The 27,455-nt window shown below is 32.4% G+C and overlaps 5 protein-coding genes across 7 annotated transcripts; 3 read left to right on the top strand and 2 right to left on the bottom strand.

Annotated features, from left to right (window-relative positions):
• Nucleotides 1-135: 135 nt before the first annotated feature.
• LOC119614266 (protein RRNAD1-like) lies at nucleotides 136-4,490 on the top strand (the record flags this gene model as incomplete). The annotated part of the gene is made up of 4 exons (XM_037970402.1): nucleotides 136-339; nucleotides 3,099-3,940; nucleotides 4,009-4,199; nucleotides 4,272-4,490. Coding segments are annotated over 4 exons (1,320 nt in total), but the record flags the coding sequence as incomplete, so codon positions are not given.
• Nucleotides 4,491-5,907: 1,417 nt separating this feature from the next.
• On the bottom strand, nucleotides 5,908-7,776 carry LOC119614269 (zinc carboxypeptidase-like). Of its 2 annotated transcripts, XM_037970406.1 has the most exons (3): nucleotides 7,638-7,776; nucleotides 6,981-7,288; nucleotides 5,908-6,910 (listed from the first exon to the last, which is right to left on the bottom strand). In XM_037970406.1, exons 2-3 carry the CDS (start codon nucleotides 7,260-7,262, stop codon nucleotides 5,918-5,920), a joined length of 1,275 nt encoding a protein of 424 aa, XP_037826334.1. In that variant the 5' UTR covers nucleotides 7,263-7,288; nucleotides 7,638-7,776; the 3' UTR covers nucleotides 5,908-5,917. The 2 variants fall into 2 exon arrangements, with proteins under 2 accessions (XP_037826334.1, XP_037826333.1); XM_037970405.1 differs by having other exon boundaries at nucleotides 6,981-7,757.
• Nucleotides 7,777-10,618: 2,842 nt separating this feature from the next.
• LOC119614270 (zinc carboxypeptidase-like) lies at nucleotides 10,619-13,320 on the bottom strand. Of its 2 annotated transcripts, none has more exons than XM_037970407.1 (3): nucleotides 13,130-13,320; nucleotides 12,473-12,952; nucleotides 10,619-11,780 (listed from the first exon to the last, which is right to left on the bottom strand). In XM_037970407.1, exons 2-3 carry the CDS (start codon nucleotides 12,830-12,832, stop codon nucleotides 10,788-10,790), a joined length of 1,353 nt encoding a protein of 450 aa, XP_037826335.1. In that variant the 5' UTR covers nucleotides 12,833-12,952; nucleotides 13,130-13,320; the 3' UTR covers nucleotides 10,619-10,787. The 2 variants fall into 2 exon arrangements, with proteins under 2 accessions (XP_037826335.1, XP_037826336.1); XM_037970408.1 differs by having other exon boundaries at nucleotides 12,473-12,882; nucleotides 13,130-13,305.
• Nucleotides 13,321-15,947: 2,627 nt separating this feature from the next.
• Nucleotides 15,948-21,067, top strand: LOC119614268 (probable peroxisomal acyl-coenzyme A oxidase 1). The gene is given in 9 exon segments (XM_037970404.1): nucleotides 15,948-16,204; nucleotides 16,535-16,694; nucleotides 16,748-17,040; nucleotides 19,315-19,335; nucleotides 19,338-19,719; nucleotides 19,780-20,286; nucleotides 20,349-20,454; nucleotides 20,509-20,664; nucleotides 20,721-21,067. Coding segments are annotated over 9 exon segments (2,016 nt in total). The 5' UTR covers nucleotides 15,948-16,074; the 3' UTR covers nucleotides 20,982-21,067.
• Nucleotides 21,068-23,170: 2,103 nt separating this feature from the next.
• Nucleotides 23,171-25,753, top strand: LOC119614265 (probable peroxisomal acyl-coenzyme A oxidase 1). The gene is made up of 4 exons (XM_037970401.1): nucleotides 23,171-23,454; nucleotides 24,830-24,993; nucleotides 25,066-25,358; nucleotides 25,437-25,753. Exons 2-4 carry the CDS (start codon nucleotides 24,845-24,847, stop codon nucleotides 25,751-25,753), a joined length of 759 nt encoding a protein of 252 aa, XP_037826329.1. The 5' UTR covers nucleotides 23,171-23,454; nucleotides 24,830-24,844.
• The last annotated feature ends 1,702 nt before the right edge of the window (nucleotides 25,754-27,455 follow it).

Below are 27,455 nucleotides of genomic sequence, written 5' to 3'. Positions count from 1 at the left end.
CTAATTTAAAAGGCAAAATTAACGATTCTTTAAACATTATACGTAAATATGATTGGCTAATAAATTCCTACGTTTTTAGTAAGTTTTTTTATAAAGATTTTGTCTAATAAAAAGTATATTTTATACATTTTATAGGACTTTATGTGGTATGATCATTGGTCTAAATTACCAACGTCATGGCGTGATTGTTTCCAACATCTACCTCCGGAACATTTATGTTTTTTATTAGAAAGTAACAATTACGAAGGAAAGAATGTTAATAGATTATGGCCCTTAAGTTTATTGGCTTTAAAACAGGCTTTTAAAGAATTGTGTGTAAAACGACAACAAAATTGGCGGGTAAGTTTCTAAGGTGGAAAACGTCCGTGTTTTTACACATTCACATATTTATTTTAACAAATCATTTCAATATTAATAAGAATATGTAAATAATATTCGTATCGATCTGGTTATTGGCTAGACTATGGTTCATAACAAGATACATGCAAAGTCCTGTATAAAAATTCAGTTCTAGTTCAGTTCTAGTTCAGTTCTAGTTCAGTTTTAGTTCAGCTCTAGTTCAGTTCCAGTTCAGCTCTAGTTCAGTTCCAATTCAGTTCTAGTTCAGTTCTAGTTCAGTTCTAGTTCAGTTCTAGTTCAGTTCTAGTTCAGTTCTAGTTCAGTTCTAGTTCAGTTCTAGTTCAGTTCTAGTTCAGTTCTAGTTCAGTTCTAGTTCAGTTCTAGTTCAGTTCTAGTTCAGTTCTAGTTCAGTTCTAGTTCAGTTCTAGTTCAGTTCTAGTTCAGTTCTAGTTCAGTTCTAGTTCAGTTCTAGTTCAGTTCTAGTTCAGTTCTAGTTCAGTTCTAGTTCAGTTCTAGTTCAGTTCTAGTTCAGTTCTAGTTCAGTTCTAGTTCAGTTCTAGTTCAGTTCTAGTTCAGTTCTAGTTCAGTTCTAGTTCAGTTCTAGTTCAGTTCTAGTTCAGTTCTAGTTCAGTTCTAGTTCAGTTCTAGTTCAGTTCTAGTTCAGTTCTAGTTCAGTTCTAGTTCAGTTCTAGTTCAGTTCTAGTTCAGTTCTAGTTCAGTTCTAGTTCAGTTCTAGTTCAGTTCTAGTTCAGTTCTAGTTCAGTTCTAGTTCAGTTCTAGTTCAGTTCTAGTTCAGTTCTAGTTCAGTTCTAGTTCAGTTCTAGTTCAGTTCTAGTTCAGTTCTAGTTCAGTTCTAGTTCAGTTCTAGTTCAGTTCTAGTTCAGTTCTAGTTCAGTTCTAGTTCAGTTCTAGTTCAGTTCTAGTTCAGTTCTAGTTCAGTTCTAGTTCAGTTCTAGTTCAGTTCTAGTTCAGTTCTAGTTCAGTTCTAGTTCAGTTCTAGTTCAGTTCTAGTTCAGTTCTTGTTCAGTTCTAGTTCAGTTCTAGTTCAGTTCTAGTTCAGTTCTAGTTCAGTTCTAGTTCAGTTCTAGTTCAGTTCTAGTTCAGTTCTAGTTCAGTTCTAGTTCAGTTCTGTTCAGTTCTAGTTCAGTTCTAGTTCAGTTCTAGTTCAGTTCTAGTTCAGTTCTAGTTCAGTTCTAGTTCAGTTCTAGTTCAGTTCTAGTTCAGTTCTAGTTCAGTTCTAGTTCAGTTCTAGTTCAGTTCTAGTTCAGTTCTAGTTCAGTTCTAGTTCAGTTCTAGTTCAGTTCTAGTTCAGTTCTAGTTCAGTTCTAGTTCAGTTCTAGTTCAGTTCTTCAGTTCTAGTTCAGTTCTAGTTCAGTTCTAGTTCAGTTCTAGTTCAGTTCTAGTTCAGTTCTAGTTCAGTTCTAGTTCAGTTCTAGTTCAGTTCTAGTTCAGTTCTAGTTCAGTTCTAGTTCAGTTCTAGTTCAGTTCTGTTCAGTTCTAGTTCAGTTCTAGTTCAGTTCTAGTTCAGTTCTAGTTCAGTTCTAGTTCAGTTCTAGTTCAGTTCTAGTTCAGTTCTAGTTCAGTTCTAGTTCAGTTCTGTTCAGTTCTAGTTCAGTTCTAGTTCAGTTCTAGTTCAGTTCTAGTTCAGTTCTAGTTCAGTTCTAGTTCAGTTCTAGTTCAGTTCTAGTTCAGTTCTAGTTCAGTTCTAGTTCAGTTCTAGTTCAGTTCTAGTTCAGTTCTAGTTCAGTTCTAGTTCAGTTCCTAGTTCAGTTTCCTAGTTCAGTTCTATGTTTCTAGTTCTTTTCTAGTTCAGTTCTAGTTTCGTCTAGTGCAGTTCTAGTTCAGTTCTAGTTCAGGTTCTATAGTTCCAGTCATAGTTCAGTTCTAGTTCAGTTCTAGTCAGTTCTAGTTCAGGTCCTAGTTCAGTTCTAGTTCAGTTCTAGTTCAGTTCTAGTTCAGTTCTAGTTCAGTTCTAGTTTCGTTCTAGTTTCAGTTCTAGTTCAGTTCTAGTTCAGTTCTAGTTCAGTTCGTAGTTCAGTTCGAGTTCAGTTCTAGTTCAGTTCTAGTTCATTCTAGTTTCAGTTCCTAGTTCGTTCTAGTTCAGTTCTAGTTCAGTTCTAGTTCAGTTCTAGTTCAGTTCTAGTTCAGTTCTAGTTCAGTTCTAGTTCAGTTCTAGTTCAGTTCTAGTTCAGTTTCTAGTTCAGTTCTAGTTCAGTTCTAGTTCAGTTCTAGTTCAGTTCTAGTTCAGTTCTAGTTCAGTTCTAGTTCAGTTCTAGTTCAGTTCTAGTTAGTCTAGTTCAGTTCTAGTTCAGTTCTAGTTCAGTTCTAGTTCAGTCTAGTTCAGTTCAGTAGTTCAGTTCATTCTAGTTCAGTCTAGTTCAGTTCTAGTTCTAGTTCAGTCTAGTAGTTCAGTTCAGTCTAGTTCAGTTCTAGTTCAGTTCTAGTCATTCTAGTTCAGTTCTAGTTCAGTTCTAGTTCAGTTCTAGTTCAGTTCTAGGTCAGTTCTAGTTCAATTGTAGTTTAGTTCTACTTTAGTTCAAGTTTAGTTCAGTTTAGTGCTAATTAGTTCCAGTTTAGTTCTAGTTTATTTCTAGTTTGCTTTTAGTTCAGTTCTAGTTCAGCTCAGTTCAGTTATACATATGTATATGTATATCACTTCAAGATCATAATGCATGCACATTCCCACAACAATCAATGTTCTCTTATACATATCTGAATCAATAGAACACACAAAGTATGTATGTAAATCTTAATTTCAGCTTAATCTACCTCGTGCCATACTTCTCGATCATCCTAAACTAAAGCATATATTTATTAAAGGTGTAAAACCCAAAAAGAGGCATGAATTAGAATATATGGCTGCCCTGTGTAAACAGATTTGCACAGAAAATCCTGTCGATTTTGTTATAGACTTTGGTGCTGGTCTAGGTCACTTGGCCAGAGTTTTAGGTTATGCTTATAATATTAAGGTCTGTGGTTTAGAAATGCAAACAGAACTTAATCAAAATGCCTATGTTATGGATAGAAATATGGAAAAACTTATAGAGAAATATTTACCAGCAACGGAAAATTTGCAATATCAAAGTCCCACACATGTAGATCTTTGCTTAACGGCCCAAATGACAAAAGACGAATTTTTGTCTATAATAGAAAAGGCAATAGGTCTTACAAATACAGATTATACATTTGGTATTATAGGTCTACATCCCTGTGGTGATTTGGGCGCCATACTTATGCGTATGTTTTTGCAATGTAAACAAGCAAAGTTTTTAAATTTTGTTGGTTGTTGCTATCAAAAACTAACAACAATTGAGGGACGTGCTGGTATGAAACAAAAGCCACCTCAACAGTTTTATGGTTATCCTTTAAGTGAATATTTAAAAGCTAGTACAAATGATGTACGTTTAAGTTATGAGGCCAGAGAGATTTCCTGTCATGCCATGGAACTATATAATGAACGTTTATCGCTAAAGGATTATGACTATTTAAAAGTACATTCGTTTAGAGCGGCAGCAGAAAGAATAATTGTTAAACATTATCCTTGTTTAAAACATTCGGGCTTGAAAAGTGTTAAACATACGCCAGATATGAAATTTGAAGAGTAAGTATATGGTTTAATGTTTTATTTTCGAAAAAATTTCTAGCTTTTGTGCTTTTATTGTTTTCTAGTTACTTTTATAGAGCTGTTAAAGGTTTAGCTGTTGAAAATCTTAATGAACATGATCTACAAACACCTGTGACGCAGAGGGATCTTTTAAATTGGAAAAATATTGTTATTTTTTATACATTACGTTTATTTTTTGCTCCCTTAATTGAAAGTGTTTTGCTGTACGATCGTTTACTGTATTTATTGGAAAATGGTTTGTATTTATTACATTTCGGTGCAATAGTTTTATTGCTTTAAATTTAATATTTTGTTTATTTTTCTACAGATTGTATTGTTCAAATAAATCCCATATTTGATCCTCGCCTTTCACCTAGGAATCATATTACAACAGCTGTGAAGATGTACTGACACAATTATTGCTAATTGTTGTTGATATTGAAAATGTTACTCAGTTTTATATTGAAGTAGGAAATTTGCTTTGATTTGTAAAATGTTTTATTTATTTACCAAAATTCTGACAATAAAAGTGCAATTTTATAAAGTTCTTAAAGTCTGTTTTTGTACTTTGTACGTCTATATTCCAAGATTGTCTATATTCCAAATTATAGACCAGACTATAGGTCGTCTTATAGACCTGATTACTGAACAACAAATTAATAAAACAGTTCTTGAACTTTAGTGGCACAGAACTAGAACTGAACTAGAACTGAACTAGTACTGAACTAGAACTGAACTAGAACTGAACTAGAACTAAACTAGAACTAAACTAGAACTAAACTAGAAATGAACTAGAACTGAACAAGAACTGAACTAGAACTGAACTAGAACTGAACTAGAACTGAACTAGAACTGAACTAGAACTGAACTAGAACTGAACTAGAACTGAACTAGAACTGAACTAGAACTGAACTAGAACTGAACTAGAACTGAACTAGAACTGAACTAGAACTGAACTAGAACTGAACTAGAACTGAACTAGAACTGAACTAGAACTGAACTAGAACTGAACTAGAACTGAACTAGAACTGAACTAGAACTGAACTAGAACTGAACTAGAACTGAACTAGAACTGAACTAGAACTGAACTAGAACTGAACTAGAACTGAACTAGAACTGAACTAGAACTGAACTAGAACTGAACTAGAACTGAACTAGAACTGAACTAGAACTGAACTAGAACTGAACTAGAACTGAACTAGAACTGAACTAGAACTGAACTAGAACTGAACTAGAACTGAACTAGAACTGAACTAGAACTGAACTAGAACTGAACTAGAACTGAACTAGAACTGAACTAGAACTGAACTAGAACTGAACTAGAACTGAACTAAAGAACTAGAACTGAACTAGAACTGAACTAGAACTGAACTAGAACTGAACTAGAACTGAACTAGAACTGAACTAGAACTGAACTAGAACTGAACTAGAACTGAACTAGAACTGAACTAGAACTGAACTAGAACTGAACTAGAACTGAACTAGAACTGAACTAGAACTGAACTAGAACTGAACTAGAACTGAACTAGAACTGAACTAGAACTGAACTAGAACTGAACTAGAACTGAACTAGACTGGACTAGAACTGAACTAAGTTAGGTTAGAACTGAACTAGAACTGTACTAGAACTAAAACTAAACTAGAACTGAAGAATAAAAAATCTTGTCTATAGTCCATAATGTCTTTTATAAAAATTTGTTATTAAGGAAGATATTTAAATTCCTTAACATCTTCCAAAGTTATTTATGTCTTCATATTAAATATTTATGTCTTCTATTAAAATATTGAGGAACTCATAAAATATATTTTATCTTATTTTAAAATAATGTAAACAAACATTTCATTTATCTCTTGAAATAACAATATAAAAATATTGAGATTAAGCATACAAAATCATGAAGTAAGAAAATATTTGAATATTTATGAAAAATGCCATATATAACTAAAGTTAAAAGCTGTTTTTGTTTTCAACAATTATTTATAATAACCTTTAGCAGCTGCTCCCTCAACAATAGCCTTTATAGCAGCAAAAGCTTCCTGGGCAGTAGGCAAAATTTGTTCGGCGGGTAAAATAAACATATCTTGACTATCGGGTGGACCACGCAATTCAAAAGTATAAGCAATGGGTATCTTATGAACAGCATAAACCCAATCAATACTACTGCCACTAGAGGGATAAATTGTTTCAATTTTACTACCACTAGTGTAATGTACTCCGGTTAGGGCCTTTATGGCATTTGCTGCCGATTGACCCAATTCTTTTAAATCCTCATAATTATAAGCATGTTCTTTGGTATAACCATAGGGGAACATAATCATTTGCGAATAGGAATGTAGAGATAAATATGTTTTAATTTGCTCTTTTGCCACATTATCCTCTATAAATTTGATTAAACGCTGGGTTTCCAACTCTGAACCAGCGGTGGGTCCCGAGAAATCATAACGACTAGGATCACTACTGCTGCCGGTGGAATTCCAATGATCTGGATAATTACGATTTAAATCAACACCACGATTTATACCAAATATTTGTCGATTCTTACGCCACATACGATCGTGTTCAAAAGTGAATTTATAACCATCCGGATTCACACTAGGAAAAATAATCCAATTGTAGTTTTTGGCTAAATTTTGAACATCCTCATCAGTGGATGTTAGTAGTGAGTTAATTAAGAACGTAGCCGTTGCAGGAGCTATCCATTCACGAGCATGTATACCCGATTCTATAAATATGGCTTTATTGTTAGGATTATGTGAGATTTTTACACCTTTAATGGGAAAACCTTGTGTACTATTGCCCATATCGAGTAGAGAAACTACTGCAGGATATTTCTCCACTAACGATTGCAACCATTCGTAAATAGTTTCTAGATGATAATAATGATGCCAATCAAATTTCGAGAGATCTGTACCAATGGGTAAAACTGAAGCATAGTTTTTATCGATTTTCTCTTGGAAATTATTGGTCTGAAAGGAGAAGTTTAAACAAATATAAAGTTTCTTCATAATTTTTCATTGTCCATAAACCTTAACTCACCAGTATACGATGTTTAACCTGATAATACTCAAGTAAATCTGCCAAATCGGCAATTTTATGGGCAGCAACTAAAATCGACAATTTTTGACCGACTTCACGAGCATGACCTATAAATATCATGCTATCACTTTGTTCTTCGAGTTTTTGAAATAGATCCACATGTTGTTCTGTAGCCAGTTCTACATTATAAATACGATAATTATCGTAACGTGATCGATCCTTAAAAGTTTCCTCTTTGCTACTCAGAGTACTGGAACTACTAACTGCTTTTGATTCCGACATTGTACAAAACAATATTAAACAGAGAACTACCGAAAATAAACTAAATTTATACCAACAGTGATTTGCCATTTTAAACATACAAATGTTTCTCCCTCCCATTACTCTTTTCTTCTATTTTCTCAATATTGAGTTAAACAAATAGTTTTTATCCAGATTCTGAGTTAAAAATATATTTTTGTATCTTTGAGTACAAAAATAAATAAATTAGAAAAAATTTTAAAATATCTTAAATGTAGAACTTTGTTTCATTAGTCTAAATTTTAGACTAAATAAATTTAGACACTAAATAAAAAAAATTATAATTTTGTTAGCGAGTACGCGGGAGACTGAGAGTTTGTTGCGTCTACAAACAGATTAAAGAATAATACTTTTTACCTTAATATTGTGATGGTTTTAAGAATATTTATAAAATTAATTAATTTTATTATACAGATTTTGTTTTCTTTTCTCAGCGAAGACCATATGTTATCAGTGTTATTGTTATGGTTTCCCTCCCTATTCATTGTCTTTGTTTTCAGAAATTTTGTTTTTATTTTACCGGTTCTTTCTATTTCTTCCATATGTTTCGAAGAATCAAAATAAAAACTGATGATTTGCATAAAGATTTACATAATTTTAACCCTTAAAACTGTGTTTAGTTAAGACTACAGCACAATCTATAGTCAATACTATAGAATAGTCTATAGTCATGACTACAGAAAAGTCTATAGTAAAGACTATAGTCAAGACTATATAATAGTCTATAGTCCAGACTATAGAATAGTATATAGTCAAGACTATAGAATAGTCTATAGTCAAGACTATAGAATAGTCTATAGTCAAGACTATAAAATAGTCTATAGTCAAGACTATAAAACGGTCTATAGTCAAGACTATAGACTATAGAATAGTCTATAGTCCAGACTATAGAACAGTCTATAGCCAAGACTATAAAACGGTGTATAGTACAGACTATAGAATAGTCTATAGTCCAGACTATAGAATAGTATAAAGTCAAGACTATAGAATAGTCTATAGTCAAGACTATAGAATAGTCTATAGTCAAGACTATAAAATAGTCTATAGTCAAGACTATAGAATACTCTATAGTAAACACTATAGAATAGTCTATAGTAAACACTATAGAATAGTCTATAGTCAAGACTATGGAATAGTCTATAGTCAAGACTATAGAATAGTCTATAGTCAAGACTATAGAATAGTCTATAGTCAAGACTATAGAATAGTCTATAGTCGAGACTATAGAACAGTCTATAGCCAAGACTATAGAACAGTCTATAGTCAAGACTATAGAACAGTCTATAGTCAAGACTATAGAACAGTCTATGGTCAAGACTATAAAACAGTCTATAGTCAAGACTATAGAACAGTCTATAGTCAAGACTATAGAACAGTCTATGGTCAAGACTATAAAACGGTCTATAGTCAAGACTATAAAACGGTCTATAGTCAAGACTATAAAACGGTCTATAGTCAAGACTATAAAACGGTCTATAGTCCAGACTATAGAATAGTTTATAGGCTATAGAATAGTGTATAGTAAAGACTATAGAATAGTCTGTAGTCAAGGCTATAGAATAGTCTATAATCAAGGCTATAGAACAGTATATATTGAAGACTATAGAACAGTCTATAGTCAAGACTATAAAACTATCTATAGTCCAGACTATAGAATAGTCTTTAGTGATATATATATAGCCAAGACAATAAAACAGTCTATAGTCAAGACTATAGAATAGTCTATAGTCAAGACTATAGAACAGTATATAGCCGAGACTATACAACAGTCTATAGTCAAGAGTATAGAACAGTCTATAGTCAAGACTATAGAACAGTATGTAGCCGATATTTTTAGAACAGTCTATAGTCAGGACTATAGAACAGTCTATAGTCAAGACTATAGAACAGTCTATAGTCAAGGCTATAGAACAGTCTATAGTCAAGACTATAGAACAGTCTATAGTCAAGACTATAGAACAGTCTATAGTCAAGACTATAGAACAGTCTATAGTCAAGACTAGTCTATAGTCAAGACTATAGAACAGTCTATAGTCAAGGCTATAGAACAGTCTATAGTCAAGACTATAGAACAGTCTATAGTCAAGACTATAGAACAGTCTATAGTCAAGACTATAGAAGAGTCTATAGTCAAGACTATAGAACAGTCTATAGTCAAGACTAGTCTATAGTCAAGACTATAGAACAGTCTATAGTCAAGACTATAGAACAGTCTATAGTCAAGACTATAGAACAGTCTATAGTCAAGACTATAGAACAGTCTATAGTCAAGACTATAGAACAGTCTATAGTCAAGACTATAGAACAGTCTATAGTCAAGACTATAGAACAGTCTATAGTCAAGACTATAGAACAGTCTATAGTCAAGACTATAGAACAGTCTATAGTCAAGACTATAGAACAGTCTATAGTCAAGACTATAGAACAGTCTATAGTCAAGACTATAGAACAGTCTATAGCCAAGACTATAAAACAGTCTATAGTCAAGACTATAGAATAGTCTATAGTAACGACTATAGAATAGTCTATAGTCAAGACTATAGAATAGTCTATAGTCAAGACTTTATAATAGTCTATAGTTAAGACTATAGAACGTTCTATAGTCAAGACTATAGAATAGTCTATAGTTAAGATTATAGAACAGTCTATAGTCAAGACTATAAAACAGTCTATAGTCAAGACTATAGAATAGTCTATAGTAACGACTATAGAATAGTCTATAGTCAAGACTATAGAATAGTCTATAGTCAAGACTATAAAATAGTCTATAGTCAAGACTATAGAATAGTCTATAGTCAAGACTATAGAATAGTCTATAGTAACGACTATAGAATAGTCTATAGTCAAGACTATAGAATAGTCTATAGTCAAGACTATAGAATAGTCTATAGTCAAGACTTTAGAATAGTCTATAGTCAAGACTATAGAATAGTCTATAGTCAAGACTATAGAACAGTCTATAGTCAAGACTATAGAATAGTCTACAATCAAGACAATCGAACTGTCTACAGTCAAGACTATAGAATAGTCTATAGTCAAGACCATAGAATAGTCTATAGGCAGGCTATATTCGAAAATCCCAAAATCGGCTATAGTTTCTGTAATAATGCTCCAAACGAGAAAACAGTAAAAATCAATAAAATTTTCGATCAAGTGTCCATTTTAATATCAAAAATCTAAACCAGCTGTAGGTCCATTAATAACGTTAAAAATTAGAAAATAACATAGATCTCTATGTAGAATACCAAATGTCGGCTGTAGATCCTAACTTTGCGATTACTCTTGATAAAAAGGTGTTATTATATATGTACATCCATTATCTTTATTACAAAATTTAGCAATTCGTATAAATTATAGTTTATCTTCTTTATTTAAAATTAAAAAAAAAAGAGTACAATAAAATCCATTTATCAAAATTCTTACAATATAAAGTTAACAGTGGAACTTAATGAGATTAAACATTTAAAAATATTTCAATTAGTTTTGATTGTTAAACATTTTCAAGGTCTAATTAAAATAACCTTTTGCTGTAGCACCCTTAACAATTGCCGTAATGGCAACCAAGGCTTCACGGGCAGTAGGTAAAATTTCTTCGGCTGGGAGTATAAACATATCTTGACTATCGGGTGGACCACGCAGTTCAAAAGTATAAGCAATGGGTATTTTATGAACAGCATAAGCCCAGTCCATACTACCACCACTGGAGGGATAAATTGTTTCAAATGAATTACCGCTGATATAGTTACTTCCGGTCAATTCTTTAATAGCATTCGAGGCCGATTGACCAAATTCCTTTAAATCTTCATAGTTGTAAACATGTTCCTTAGTGTGACCGTAAGGAAACATAATCATTTGTGAAAACGAATGTAATGATATATAAGTTTTAATTTGTTCCTTTGCCACATTATCCTCTATGAACTTCATTAGCCGCTGCGTTTCCATTTCAGAACCAGCTGCTGGTCCGGCAAAATCATAACGACAAGGATCACTACTGCTGCCGGTAGAATTCCAATGATCTGGATAATTACGATTTAAATCAACACCACGACAGGTACCAAATATTTGACGATTCTTGCGCCACATACGATCATGTTCAAAAGTGAATTTATAACCATCCGGATTCACACTAGGAAAAATAATCCAGTTGTAGTTTTTGGCTAAATTTCTAACATCACCATCGTTTGATGTTAGTAGTGCGTTAATTAAGAATGTGGCCGTAGCAGGAGCAATCCATTCACGAGCATGTATACCCGATTCTATAAATATGGCTTTATTGTTAGGATTATGTGAGATTTTTACACCTTTAATGGGAAAACCTTGTGTACTATTGCCCATATCGAGTAGTGTAACTACTCCAGGATATTTCTCCACTAATGATTGCAACCATTCGTAAATAGTTTCTAGATGATAATAATGATGCCAGTCGAATTTGGAGAGATCTGTACCAATGGGTAAGACTGAAGCATAGTTTTTGTCGATTTTCTCTTGGAAATTGTAGGTCTGAAAGGAGAAAGAATAAAGAAAATTTAGATTTTAATTTCAGACAATAGTTCAATAGTTCAAACTGTAGACAATATATTGTAGTCAAGAGTACTGACCGGACTATTATATAGTTCAGACTATAAACTGAACTATAGTCCATACACTAAACTATAGTCAAGACTATAGACTTGGCTTTAGTCCAGACTATGGACTTGATTTTAGTCCAGACTAAAGGCTAAACTTTAGTGCAGACTATAGACTAGATTATATGTAATATAGTCCAGCCTGTAGTCTAGACTATAGTTCATACTGTAGAATAGAATATAGTCCAGACTATAGTTAAGACTATAGAGTGTACTATAGTCCAGACAACAAACTACATACTACATTCCAGACTATAGATTAGACTGCACTCCAGAGTATAGACTGGAATATAGTCCAGCCCATAGACTAAACTATAGTCCAGACTAGACTATAGTCCAGACTACAGTCCAGACTATAGAATAGAGTACAGTCTAGAGTACAGATTAGATGATAGTCCAGACTAGTCAACAGTTTAGACTATAGACTAGACTATAGTCCAGACTATAGTCCAAGCTATAGACTAGACTGTAGCCCAGACTATAGACTAAACTTGACATAAGTTTGTGTCTGATGTAGTTTTTTTATTTATTTATTAGGTCTTTTATATTAATCGTAAACCAACTCACCAGTATACGATGTTTAACCTGATAATGTTCCAATAAATCAGCTAAATCAGCAACTTTATGGGCAGCAACTAAAATTGTTAATTTCTGTCCCACATCTCGAGCATGACCCATAAACGACATACTATCACTTTGTTGTTCCAACTTTTTGAAGAGATCAACATGTTGTTCCGTAGCCAATTCTACATTATAGACACGATAATGATCGTAACGTGATTGATCCTTAAAGGGTTCCGTACAACGATCATCTTTGGTGCAAAAAGCACTAGAGCTGCTAACTGACTTTGACTCCGACATTGTTAGAAACACAATGAACCAGAGCACTGGTAAAATATGAAATTTATTCCAACAATCATTTGCCATGACGTACCAGTTCAATTCTCCAGATACTCTTTATTGTTGTTGTTTTTGCTCTATAGTTAATGAGTTAAACAAATAGTTTTTTATCCAGTTTTCTGTTTTGAGTAAAAATTTATTTGTTATCTATGAGTAGAAAAAAGAAAATAACTTTAAAACTCAAATTTTATTAATATTTTTCTCGTAAATGTTTAATAACAAGTACTCTTCTTTGTTATCTTTAGGCGTGAGTGTGAAGACGGACAAGTATCGTGTGAATACAAAATTTATAGGGGATAGAAATGCACAAACAAAAAGTATAACCTTTGTTTTGTCGTAGAATGTGTTTAGAATTTAAATAAAATTTTTTAAATTAAAAAAAATTCTATCTCTTTTTAGATTTTGTTTCATAAACCAAGTCCATATGTTATCTGTGTTTTTGTTTTTTATTATTGTGGTTTTAAATTTGTATATTATTGTTTTCTTTATCAGCTCCCCATCCATATACTTATACCCAGACTGTTTGTTTTGATGATTTTACACAATTTTATTTTTATTATACATTTTACCGGTTTTTCTATACGAATGTTAATATCAAAATATAACATGAAAAAACTTGATTGCGCATGTTCATACTTTTAACCTTTAACTGATCCGATGGTACATCGTTGAAAAGATGTTGCTCATTTTAAATAGTTGAGAAAACTAGATTAGACTTTAGTCCATCCTATTAACTGGACTATGGTCCAGAATATAGACTAGACTGTTGTGCAGATTATAGAGAAGACTATAGTCCAGACTTTAGGCTTGACTATCATCCAGGCTATAGTTCGGACTATTGTCTACACTATAGTCTCTATTATAGATCAGACTATAGACCAGACCATAAACTAGACTATAGTTCACACTATAGACTAAAATATAGCCCAGACTATATATTAGACTAGATTATAGATTAGACTATAGTCTAGACAATAGATACAACTATAGACTAGACTATAGTCCAGAATATAGAATATGTTCTATATTATTGAATATATTTTAGACTATAAAATATACTATAATTCAGACTATAAACTAGACTATAGACTAGCAAATAGTCCAGACTATAAACTAGACTATAGTTCAGACTATAGACAATACTTGAGTTCAGATTATAGTCCAGACTATAGACTAGACAATAGTCCAGACTATAGAGTAGATTGTAGACTATACGGACTAGACTATAAACTTTAATGTAGCCTAGAGTCCAGACTAAAGACTAGACTATAGTTCAGACTACAGTCCTGACTATAGACCAGACTATAGTTCAAACTATAGATTGGACTATAAACTGGACTATAGACCTGACTAAAGTCTAGAATAAAGCCTAGACTTTACTTCAGACTATAATTCAGTCTATAGACTAGGCTATAGTCCAGACTATAATCCTGTCTATAGACTAGACTATAGTCCAGACTATAATCAAGTCTATAGACTAGACTATAGTCCAGACTATAATCAAGTCTATAGACTAGACTATAGTCCAGACTATAATCAAGTTTATAGACTAGACTATAGTCCAGACTATAATACAGTCTATAGTTCAGACTATAGTCCAGTCTATAGACTAGACTATAGTTCAGACTATAATCCAGTTTATAGACTAGACTAATGTCCAGACTGTAGTCCAGGCTATGATCCAGTCTATAGACTAGGCTGTAGTCCAGGCTATTATCCAGTCTATAGACTAGACTATAGTTCAGACTATAATCCAGTCTATAGACTAGACTATAGTCCAGACCATAATCCAGTCTATAGACTAGACTATAGTTTAGACTATAATCCAGTTTATAGACTAGACTATAGTCCAGACTATAATACAGTTTATAGACTAGACTATAGTTCAGACTATAATCCAGTTTATAGACTAGACTATATTCCAGACTATAATCCAGTCTATAGACTAGACTATAGTCCAGACTATAATCCAGTCTATAGACTAGACTATAGTCCAGACTATAATCCAGTCTATAGACTAGACTATAGTCCAGACTATAATCTAGTCTATAGACTAGACTATAGTCCAGACTATAATCTAGTCTATAGACTAGATATAACCCAGTCTATAGACTAGACTATAGTTCAGACTATAATCCAGTCTATAGACTAGACTATAGTCTAGACTATAATCCAGACTATAGTTCAGACTATAATCCAGTCTATAGACTAGGCTATATTCCAGACTATAATCCAGATAATAGTCTGGACTATAGTCTAGTCTATAGACTAGACTATAGTCCACACTATAATCTAGTCTATAGACTAGACTATAGTCCAGACTATAATCCAGACTATAGACTAGACTATAGTTCAGACTATAATCCAGTCTATAGACTAGGCTATATTCCAGACTATAATCCATCTATGGACTAGACTATAGTTCAGACTATAATTCAGTCTATAGACTATAGTCCAGACTATAATCCAGTCTATAGACTAGACTATAGTCCAGACTATAATCCAGTCTATAGACTAGACTATAGTCCAGACTATAATCCAGTCCATAGACTAGACTATAGTCGAGACTATAATCCAGTCTATAGACTAGACTATAGTCGAGACTATAATCCAGTCTATAGACTAGACTATAGTCGAGACTATAATCCAGTCTATAGACTAGACTATAGTCGAGACTATAATCCAGTCTATAGACTAGACTATAGTCAAGACTATAATCCAGTCTATAGACTAGACTATAGTTCAGACTATAGACTAAACTATAGTCCAGACTATAGACTAAACTATGAGCCCGGCCATTGTGTAGATTATAGACTAGACTAGTCTAAACTAGTAAGTGGTACAAAAAAATCTGTGGGAAGTTATTAGAGAAATCTGAAATTATATTTACACTATATATTTCTGGAGCTGTCTAATAGTTATTTAGTTCGATATCTTGTTTACAAGATATTCTTACAAATATGTTACTCTTAAATCTCTACAGATCTTGACCTAACCTATTTTTTGATTTCATAAAGAGAAAACTACTCTCTTAAGGTGAAATAGATAAAGCTTTTGTTGCTCTTCTTACAACTCATTAATTATTTGTTATCTTCTATAAGCCAATAAAATGATAAGTAAATTTAATTTTTCAAACAAAACAAATTTTTAATGAGTCTGAACGCTCTTAGAGTGTGTCAACAATTTAAAATTTAGTTATTATTTACTAGCGACTGGCAAAAGATCACAAAAATTTTATATATATTGGTAAAACTTAAAAAAAAATAATTATGAGTATTGTACCAAAAACTATTAATACCGATTTGCAAAAGGAACGTCAAAATGCCACTTTTAATGTAGAGGATTTTGCTTTGTGGTGGCATGGAGGCGAAGAGAAATTAAAATTTAAACGAGAATTGGGTAAGTATAGCCGAAATGGTGAGATATCTTTTGAATAATATTGAATTTAAGAAACGGCTGGAAATGAAACTTGCCAAATTTAATAAAATTTTTTTGGCAATATAACAAGTTAATTAGTGCATTGTAAAACTCCTAAGGGGGGCTGGAGGTGAATTAAGCGTTTTGATAAGCAACAAACTGATAAAAAGTCATTTTAAATAAATAAAAACCAAAATTGTCAACTCATTTTTAACGAGTACAAATCACAAAGTCCACACAAATGCAAATAATTATTAATTTCTTTATAATTGTTTAACTAATTTCTTATTTAAAATTTTCAACTTTGTCTAGAAACTTATATGGTCAATGATAAAAATGATGATGCTGCTACAGTGCATTATAAATCACATGAAGATATTTATAACACAGCCGTAGAAGATGCAATTATAGCTGCCAAAAAATTGCAAAAATTACAAGAGGAACGTAATCCTGGTGGCAAAGATATATGGCCGTAAGTTAATTCTTTTTAAGGATTTAATACTTATATTAATGAACTTAATTTAGTGCTAAATTCGGCTCTCCCGAATGTTGGGGTGCACTGCCAGCCGGTAATCCTTTCACTGTACAATTTGCTATGTTAGTTGATGCCATACGCAAACAGGGTACCGATGAACAATTTGAGAAATTTGGCAAAAGAGCGGAAAATTTCGAAATTTGTGCTACTTATGCTCAAACTGAATTGGGTCATGGCACCTTTTTGCGTGGCTTACAAACACGAGCCGATTTTGATCGTGAGACTGATGAGTTTGTTTTGAATACTCCCACATTGACGGCTTATAAATGGTGGCCTGGAGGATGTAAGTAGAAAAAAAAAAAACAATTTTATAAATATGTAGGTATTTTGTAGGAGTGTTTGCCTAAAAAAGGTTTAAAGCGGGAAATTCACATTTTAATTTTATTTTTTCAGTTCTAATTCAGTTCTGTTTTAGTTCAGTTCAGTTCTAGTTTAGTTCTAGTTCAGTTCTAGTTCAGTTCTAGTTCAGTTCTAGTTCTAGTTCAGTTCTAGTTCTAGTTCAGTTCTAGTTCAGTTCTAGTTCAGTTCTAGTTCAGTTCTAGTTCAGTTCTAGTTCAGTTCTAGTTCAGTTCTAGTTCAGTTCTAGTTCAGTTCTAGTTCAGTTCTAGTTCAGTTCTAGTTCAGTTCTAGTTCAGTTCTAGTTCAGTTCTAGTTCAGTTCTAGTTCAGTTCTAGTTCAGTTCTAGTTCAGTTCTAGTTCAGTTCTAGTTCAGTTCTAGTTCAGTTCTAGTTCAGTTCTAGTTCAGTTCTAGTTCAGTTCTAGTTCAGTTCTAGTTCAGTTCTAGTTCAGTTCTAGTTCAGTTCTAGTTCAGTTCTAGTTCTAGTTCTAGTTCAGTTCTAGTTCAGTTCTAGTTCAGTTCTAGTTCAGTTCTAGTTCTAGTTCTAGTTCTAGTTCAGTTCTAGTTCAGTTCTAGTTCAGTTCTAATGCAGTTCTAGTGCAGTTCCAGTTCAGTTCTAGTTCAGTTCTAGTTCAGTTCTAGTTCAGTTCTAGTTCAGTTCTAGTTCAGTTCTAGTTCAGTTCTAGTTCAGTTCTAGTTCTAGTTCAGTTCTAGTTCAGTTCTAGTTCAGTTCTAGTTCAGTTCTAGTTCAGTTCTAGTTCAGTTCTAGTTCAGTTCTAGTTCAGTTCTAGTTCAGTTCTAGTTCAGTTCTAGTTCAGTTCTAGTTCAGTTCTAGTTCAGTTCTAGTTCAGTTCTAGTTCAGTTCTAGTTCAGTTCTAGTTCAGTTCTAGTTCAGTTCTAGTTCAGTTCTAGTTCAGTTCTAGTTCAGTTCTAGTTCAGTTCTAGTTCAGTTCTAGTTCAGTTCTAGTTCAGTTCTAGTTCAGTTCTAGTTCAGTTCTAGTTCTAGTTCAGTTCTAGTTCAGTTCTAGTTCAGTTCTAGTTCAGTTCTAGTTCAGTTCTAGTTCAGTTCTAGTTCAGTTCTAGTTCAGTTCTAGTTCAGTTCTAGTTCAGTTCTAGTTCAGTTCTAGTTCAGTTCTAGTTCAGTTCTAGTTCAGTTCTAGTTCAGTTCTAGTTCAGTTCTAGTTCAGTTCTAGTTCAGTTCTAGTTCAGTTCTAGTTCAGTTCTAGTTCAGTTCTAGTTCAGTTCTAGTTCAGTTCTAGTTCAGTTCTAGTTCAGTTCTAGTTCAGTTCTAGTTCAGTTCTAGTTCAGTTCTAGTTCAGTTCTAGTTCAGTTCTAGTTCAGTTCTAGTTCAGTTCTAGTTCAGTTCTAGTTCAGTTCTAGTTCAGTTCTAGTTCAGTTCTAGTTCAGTTCTAGTTCAGTTCTAGTTCAGTTCTAGTTCAGTTCTAGTTCAGTTCTAGTTCAGTTCTAGTTCAGTTCTAGTTCAGTTCTAGTTCAGTTCTAGTTCAGTTCTAGTTCAGTTCTAGTTCAGTTCTAGTTCAGTTCTAGTTCAGTTCTAGTTCAGTTCTAGTTCAGTTCTAGTTCAGTTCTAGTTCAGTTCTAGTTCAGTTCTAGTTCAGTTCTAGTTCAGTTCTAGTTCAGTTCTAGTTCAGTTCTAGTTCAGTTCTAGTTCAGTTCTAGTTCAGTTCTAGTTCAGTTCTAGTTCAGTTCTAGTTCAGTTCTAGTTCAGTTCTAGTTCAGTTCAGTTCTAGTGCAGTTCTAGTTCAGTTCTAGTTCAGTTCTAGTTCAGTTCTAGTTCAGTTCTAGTTCAGTTCTAGTTCAGTTCTAGTTCAGTTTAGTTTCTAGTTCAGTTAGTTCAGTTCTAGTTCAGTTTCTAGTTCAGTTCTAGTTCAGTTCTAGTTCAGTTCTAGTTCAGTTCTAGTTCAGTTCTAGTTCAGTTCTAGTTCAGTTCTAGTTCAGTTCTAGGTTCAGTTCTAGTTCAGTTCAGTTCTAGTTCAGTTCAGTTCTAGTTCAGTTCTAGTTCAGTTCTAGTTCAGTTCTAGTTCAGTTCTAGTTCAGTTCTAGTTAAGTTCTAATTAAGTTCTAGTTAAATTCTAGTTAAATTCTAGTTCTAGACCAGACTATTGTCCACTCTATGGACTATAACAAAATCCAATCTGGACATGGATTTCTGTCTAAAACTTTCCTTCTTTTCCTCTTTCTATCTTTTTTCTCTATCTACAGTGGGCCATTCATCCAACTACTGCTGGTAGTGGCTAATTTATATATCGACAATGATCCCAAAGGTATGGCCATGTTTATGGTTCAATTACGCGATGAAGAGACTCACATGCCTTTGCCGGGCATTGATGTGGGAGATATTGGTAAAAAATTGGGTTTCTTTGGTGTTAATAATGGTTACTTGGGTTTGAAAAATGTACGCATACCACGTACAAATATGTTAATGCGTAATGCACAAGTAAATCGTGATGGTAGTTATGTTAAAAATCCGGTATCGGTATTGGCCTATTTTACTATGGTTCTAGTAAGATGTATGATAGCACAAAATAATGCTATATTATTATCGATGGCCGCTACTATTGCCACAAGATATTCAGCGGTGAGAAGACAAAGTCCCATTAATGAAAAGTAAGTGAAGAAATCTACAAATTATTTAGGGTTATTTTATTATTATCTACACATTTCTAGTGAACCCGAACCCCAAATTATAGATCATGTTACCCAACAAATGAAATTATTTCCGGAAATTGCCGCGAGCATAGCATATAAATTAGCTTCTGCGAAATTGTGGTCTTTGTATTATCAAACTTCGGAAGATATAAAACGTGGTGAATATTCTCGTCTGCCTGAAATGCATGCTTTAGCCTGTTCCATGAAAGTATTGTGTTCCAGCGATTCGACTATGGGTATAGAACGTTTACGTTTAGCCTGTGGTGGTCATGGTTATTTGACATCCTCCAATTTGGGTAATTTATATGTAGCTGCTACAGCCGCTTGTACATATGAGGGGGAAAATACTGTGTTACTATTGCAAGTGGGTAGATTTTTAATGAAATCATATCGTCAAGCTTTGGCGGGTAAGCCCTTATCCCCCACTGTGGCTTATCTAAAGGATTCATTAAACAATCGCGACTTTGACAGGTGGACAGGTTCTTGGCAAAATATGGTGCAAGCTTTACAATTCACAGCAGCCAAGTAAGTCTAGTTTCAAATATTAATTACAAACATTATTAAAAAAATATTCATGAATTTTCTAGTAAAACACGTATTGCCTTTGAAAATTTATCACAACGTTTGAAATCGGGTCAGACGGAGGGTGAGGCTGCTAATAATACCGGCATAGAATATACTCAAGCAGCCGAGGTAAATATATAAAATGTTTAAAAAGTAAATTATTTAAAACATGTCTATCTATAGTTGCATGGCCGTTCTTTTGTTATTGCCAGCTTTTTGGAAGAAATCACTGGACCTAATGCCAAATTGCGTAATCCCGCCTTGAACAAAGTTCTGGAAGAACTTTTAGAATTGTATTTGGTTCACACGTCTTTGAGACACATGAATGATATATTGAGAGTAAGCTTTATTCTAACATATTCTCTCTTTTACTATAACTTTTTGTCTCTTTTTAGTTTATAAATATCACCGATGCCGATTTACGCTCTTTACAAGTACGTTTGGAGGACGCCTTAAAAGCTTTAAGACCCAATGCTGTTGCTATTTGTGATGGTTTCGATCATCATGATAATAATTTAAGATCCACCTTGGGCTCGTATGATGGCAATGTTTATGAACGTCTTTTTGAGGCTGCTAAAAAGAGTCCTTTGAATAAGGAACCGGTACCAAAGTCATTCCATACACATTTGAAACCTTTTATGAAATCTAAAATGTAAAACAGAGGATTTTAAAACACAATTTTAAAAATGTGATTTGTATATAAAATGTAAAATAAAATTAAACAAAACTCTAAAAGTAGTGGCAAAATATGTTTTTAGAAATCACTAACTCGATAATATCTATTTTTAAAATTCATAGTAAAAAGTTAAAAAAAAGTTTAAGTTCAGTTCTAGTTTAATTCTAAGTCTGATCTAGTTCAATTCCAGTTCAGTTATAGTTTAGCTCTAGTTCAGTTCTAGTTTAGTTGTAGTATAGATGTAGTTCAGTTCTAGTTCAGTTATAGTTCAGTTCTAGTTCAGTTCTAGTTCAGTTCTAGTTCAGTTCTAGTTCAGTTCTAGTTCAGTTCTAGTTCAGTTCTAGTTCAGTTCTAGTTCAGTTCTAGTTCAGTTCTAGTTCAGTTCTAGTTCAGTTCTAGTTCAGTTCTAGTTCAGTTCTAGTTCAGTTCTAGTTCAGTTCTAGTTCAGTTCTAGTTCAGTTCTAGTTCAGTTCTAGTTCAGTTCTAGTTCAGTTCTAGTTCAGTTCTAGTTCAGTTCTAGTTCAGTTCTAGTTCAGTTCTAGTTCAGTTCTAGTTCAGTTCTATTTCAGTTCTATTTCAGTTCTAGTTCAGTTCAGTTCAGTTCTAGTTCAGTTCTAGTTGAGTTCTAGTTCAGTTCTAGTTCAGTTCTAGTTCAGTTCTAGTTCAGTTCTAGTTCAGTTCTAGTTCAGTTCTAGTTCAGTTCTAGTTCAGTTCTAGTTCAGTTCTAGTTCAGTTCTAGTTCAGTTCTAGTTCAGTTCTAGTTCAGTTCTAGTTCAGTTCTAGTTCTGTTCTAGTTCTGTTCTAGTTCTGTTCTAGTTCTGTTCTAGTTCTGTTCTAGTTCAGTTCTAGTTCAGTTCTAGTTCAGTTCTAGTTCAGTTCTAGTTCGGTTCTAGTTCAGTTCTAGTTCAGTTCTAGTTCAGTTCTAGTTCAGTTCTAGTTCAGTTCTAGTTCAGTTCTAGTTCAGTTCTAGTTCAGTTCTAGTTCGTTCTAGTTCTGTTCTAGTTCTGTTCTAGTTCTCTAGTTCTGTTCTAGTTCTGTTCTAGTTCTGTTCTAGTTCTGTTCTAGTTCGTTTAGTTCTGTTAGTTCTTTCTAGTTATGTTTCTAGTTCTGTTTGTTCGTTTAGTTATGTTCTAGTTCTGTTCTAGTTCTGTTCTAGTTCTGTTCTAGTTCTGTTCTAGTTCTGTTCTAGTTCTGTTCTAGTTCTGTTCTAGTTCTGTTCTAGTTCTTTAGTTCTGTTTAGTTCTGTTCTAGTTCTGTTCTAGTTCTGTTCTAGTTCTGTTCTGTTCTAGTTCTGTTCTAGTTCTGTTCTAGTTCTGTTCTAGTTCTGTTCTGTTCTAGTTCTGTTCTAGTTTCTGTTCTAGTTCTGTTCTAGTTATGTTCTAGTTCTGTTCTAGTTCTGTTATAGTTCTGTTCTAGTTCTGTTCTAGTTCTGTTCTAGTTCTGTTCTAGTTCTGTTCTAGTTCTGTTCTAGTTCTGTTCTAGTTCTGTTCTAGTTCTGTTCTAGTTCTGTTCTAGTTCTGTTCTAGTTCTGTTCTAGTTCTGTTATAGTGCTGTTATAGTTCTGTTATAGTTAAGTTCTTTTTACTTATCATCTTACGAAACAACTATGTACTTAGGAGAGACAAACTTATTTACAAAACCATCTTTATTAAATTCGCTTCGATTTTCACTTTTTGTTTTTATTATTTTTAAAACCGGTCTTTTTATTCATGAAAATATCGGTCAAGATTTAAAAAAAAAACTCTCTTTTAAAGAGAAATTTCTTTTTAAAGAGTATCACTAATTCAATGTTATTATTTACAATTAAACAATATTTTGTTATGATAACAAAGTTTTGTGCACAGTCATACGAGTACTGTGGTTGGGATTGAAACAAAATTTGAGAGAAATACAATTGGACTTTGACACACAAAATACAAGCCCCCTCTAATTGAAGTTTAAACTGTAATAAAACATTTTTGTTTGAATCAAATATTGCTAACCATTAACAGACTTCAAGACAAAGCTGAGGGGTTGTCAAAAAGTAAACTATATTTTAAAAATTAAATATTTATTTTAAAATTTATTATAAAGACTCTTAAAAACACAGTGCTTAAAAGTGTGTAGCTAAAATTTTGAGATAAACAAACAAAAATGTCCAAAAAGCACATAAAAGCTTTTTCTTTAGAAGAGCTGTAATTAGTTGACTATTTGAAATCGCGAAGAGAAGAAGTGTTTATTAAAATAAAATTAATAAAAATATTTGTTTTCAAATTTACTTTTACTTAATAATATCATTTGATTAACAAAAAAATTAATTTGTTTTTAAAAAATGACCACAGAAATATCGATTGTTCCCAAAACTATAAATCCCGACATTGCCAAAGAACGTCAGAATGCCACAGTTAATAGTGAAGAAATTGCTCAATGGTTTTATGGCGGTGCTGAAAAATTAAAAACAAAACGTGAACTTGGTAAATATGTAGTACATAATTCAAAAACAAAATGTAAAACAAATATTAATGCATTTAATTAATAATTTTGTAATAAAGTTCAAAATTATGAATAGGTACTAAAATATATATAGAAAATTCGACCTTTGATTCGACTGGTGTGACAAAAAAAAAAACTTATCAGAATTATTTGTTTGATTTCGGCCTTTTTCCGTAATTACCGCAGTTAATAATATACATAATTATTATTTATATATTTTTATTGAAACTTGTTAGATATCGTGTTGCAGTCAGTAAAGTCCCCTTATCAGATACATAGCGTTATTAATTTTTGTGAACATTAATTGTAAAACTACTTATGTACTGAAATTTCTAATCGTCATTGTTAGACTGTTATTTTAAAATGTATATATAGATAGATAGATAGATAGATAGATAGATAGATAGATAGATAGATAGATAGATAGATAGATAGAGATAGATAGATAGATAGATAGATAGATAGATAGATAGATAGATAGATAGATAGATAGATAGATAGATAGATAGATAGATAGATATCTGATAGATAGATAGATAGATAGATAGATAGATAGATAGATAGATAGATAGATAGATAGATAGATAGATAGATAGATAGATAGATAGATAGATAGATAGATAGATAGATAGATAGATAGATAGATAGATAGATAGATAGATAGATAGATAGATAGTAGATAGCTAGATAGATAGATAGATAGATAGATAGATAGATAGATAGATAGAGATAAGATAGATAGATAGATAGATAGATAGATAGATAGATAGATAGATAGATAGATAGATAGATAGATAGATAGATAGATAGATAGATAGATAGATAGATAGATAGATAGATAGATAGATAGATAGATAGATAGATAGATAGATAGATAGATAGATAGATAGATAGATAGATAGATAGATAGATAGATAGATAGATAGATAGATAGATAGATAGATAGATAGATAGATAGATAGATAGATAGATAGATAGATAGATAGATAGATAGATAGATAGATAGATAGATAGATAGATAGATAGATAGATAGATAGATAGATAGCTAGATAGATAGATAGATAGATAGATAGATAGATAGATAGATAGATAGATAGATAGATAGATAGATAGATAGATAGATAGATAGATAGATAGATAGATAGATAGATAGATAGATAGATAGATAGATAGATAGATAGATAGATAGATAGATAGATAGATAGATAGATAGATAGATAGATAGATAGATAGATAGATAGATAGATTATATTATACCAATGATATTCCGGATTTAGATACCGATATAAAGAATTTTTTCGCTCCACTATAAATTTCTCTCCATAACAATTAATTTAAACAATTATCTACTGCAGAACACATTCTCTTCGATGATCTTGAAAAGGGTTATGGTCTCAAACATGAATACCTTGATCATGTGGGTGTTTATAATCGAGCCGTTTGAGCAAGTAACTAGCACAGCTAAAAAATTACGCAAATTACAACAAGAACGTAATCCGGGAGGAGATGAAATATGGCCGTAAGTTTACAAACAAAAGAAAATTATATAATATTGTTAAAACATTTATTTCTATTCGCTTTTGTATTTTAGAAAAATGTTATATGGTCTTCACAGTCATGGTCTATTTCCTGCCAATAGTCCCCTCTCCACTCACATCACAATGTTTGTGGATGTTATAAAAGGTCAAGGTACCCCCGAACAAATTGAGAAATGGGGTAAAGCTGCTGAGAATTGTAATATAATTGGTACCTATGCTCAAACTGAACTGGCGCATGGCACCAATGTCAGAGGTATACAAACACGAGCAGATTATGATCGTAATACGGAAGAGTTTGTTTTGAATACACCTTGCTTGCAGGCCTACAAATGGTGGCCAGGAGGATGTAAGTGTATAATATATTACTATTTTAGAGTAAAAAAAAAAACTAAATAATATTTCCTCAATTTATGTTTTATTTTAGTGGGTCATACTGCTAATCATGCCATGGTTGTGGCACAACTCTACATTGATGGCCAGCATAAAGGTATACAAATGTTTATTGTGCAATTGCGTGATTTGGAGACACATATGCCTTTGCCCGGCATCGATATTGGTGAGATTGGTAAAAAGGTGGGCATGGCTGCTGTTAATCAAGGCTTCCTGGGTCTGAAAAATGTACGCATTCCACGCACGAATATGTTAATGAAAAATGCTAAAGTTATGCCAGATGGTTCATTTCAACAAAGTCCTGCCTCAAAATTGTCCTACATGACTATGGTCTATACGAGATGTTTATAGTAAATTTAGATACTTCTTATCTATTAGAGGCAGCTACTTGCTACACGTTATGCGGGTAAGGAGACAAAGTCCCATTAATCCGGAGTAAGTTAAAGATTGATTTTATAGTGATAAATAGAGACGAATGATTGAAATGTTTGAAATCATTACTTTCTAAAGAAAAAAGTTAGTTAGTTAGTTAGTAGTTAGTTAGTAGTAGTTAGTTAGTTAGTTAGTTAGTTAGTAGTTAGTAGTTAGTAGTTAGTTAGTTAGTTAGTTAGTTAGTTAGTTAGTTAGTTAGTTAGTTAGTTAGTTAGTTAGTTAGTAGTTAGTTAGTAGTTAGTTAGTTAGTTAGTTAGTTAGTTAGTTAGTAGTTAGTAGTTAGTTAGTAGTTAGTTAGTAGTTAGTTAGTTAGTTAGTTAGTTAGTTAGTTAGTTAGTAGTTAGTTAGTTAGTTAGTTAGTTAGTTAGTTAGTTAGTTAGTTAGTTATTTTTTAGTAGTTAGTTAGTTAGTAGTTAGTTAGTTAGTTAGTAGTAGTTAGTTAGTAGTTAGTTAGTTAGTTAGTAGTTAGTTAGTTAGTAGTTAGTTAGTTAGTTAGTAGTTAGTTAGTTAGTAGTTAGTTAGTTAGTTAGTTGTTAGTTAGTTAGTTAGTAGTTAGTTAGTTAGTTAGTAGTTAGTTAGTTAGTTAGTTAGTTAGTAGTTAGTTTAGTTAGTTAGTTAGTTAGTTAGTTAGTTAGTTAGTTAGTTAGTTAGTTAGTTAGTAGTTAGTTAGTTAGTTAGTTAGTTAGTTAGTTAGTTAGTTAGTTAGTTAGTTAGTTATGTTAGTTAGTTAGTTAGTTAGTTAGGTAGTAGTTGTTAGTTAGTTAGTTAGTTAGTTAGTTAGTTAGTTAGTTAGTAGTTAGTTAGTATTAGTTAGTTAGTTAGTAGTTAGTTAGTAGTTAGTTAGTTAGTTAGTTAGTTAGTAGTTAGTTAGTAGTTAGTTAGTTAGTTAGTAGTTAGTAGTAGTATAGTTAGTAGTTAGTTAGTTAGTTAGTAGTTAGTTAGTTAGTTAGTTAGTAGGTGTAGTTAGTTAGTATAGTTAGTTAGTTAGTTAGTTAGTTAGTTAGTTAGTTAGTTAGTTAGTAGTTAGTTAGTTAGTTAGTTAGTTAGTAGTTAGTTAGTTAGTTTAGTTAGTTAGTAGTAGTTAGTTAGTAGTTAGTTAGTTAGTTAGTTAGTTAGTTAGTTAGTTAGTAGTTAGTTAGTTAGTTAGTTAGTTAGTTAGTTAGTTAGTTAGTTAGTTAGTTAGTTAGTTAGTTAGTTAGTAGTTAGTTAGTAGTTAGTTAGTTAGTTAGTTAGTTAGTTAGTTTAGTTAGTTAGTTAGTAGTTAGTTAGTTAGTTAGTTAGTTAGTTAGTTAGTTAGTTAGTGTTAGTTTAGTTAGTTAGTTAGTTAGTTAGTTAGTTAGTAGTTAGTTAGTTAGTTAGTTAGTTAGTTAGTTAGTTAGTTAGTTAGTTAGTTAGTTAGTTAGTTAGTTAGTAGTTAGTTAGTTAGTAGTTAGTTAGTTAGTTAGGTTAGTTAGTAGTTAGTTAGTTTAGTAGTTAGTTAGTAGTTAGTTAGTTAGTTAGTTAGTTAGTTAGTTAGTTAGTTAGTAGGTAGGGAGGGAGTGGGAGGGAGGGAGGGAGGGAGGAGGGAGGGAGGGAGGAGGGAGGTAGGGAGGGAGGGAGGGAGGAGGGAGGGAGTGAGGGA

The sequence above is a fragment of the Lucilia sericata genome, unplaced genomic scaffold (genome assembly GCF_015586225.1).
Source record: "Lucilia sericata isolate MDLA Ls3-8-SP2 unplaced genomic scaffold, ASM1558622v1 Contig002743F_arrow, whole genome shotgun sequence".
Lineage (NCBI taxonomy): Eukaryota > Metazoa > Arthropoda > Insecta > Diptera > Calliphoridae > Lucilia > Lucilia sericata.
The sequence above is the reverse complement of the archived record's forward strand: the minus strand, read 5'-3'. Positions and strand labels throughout refer to the sequence as shown.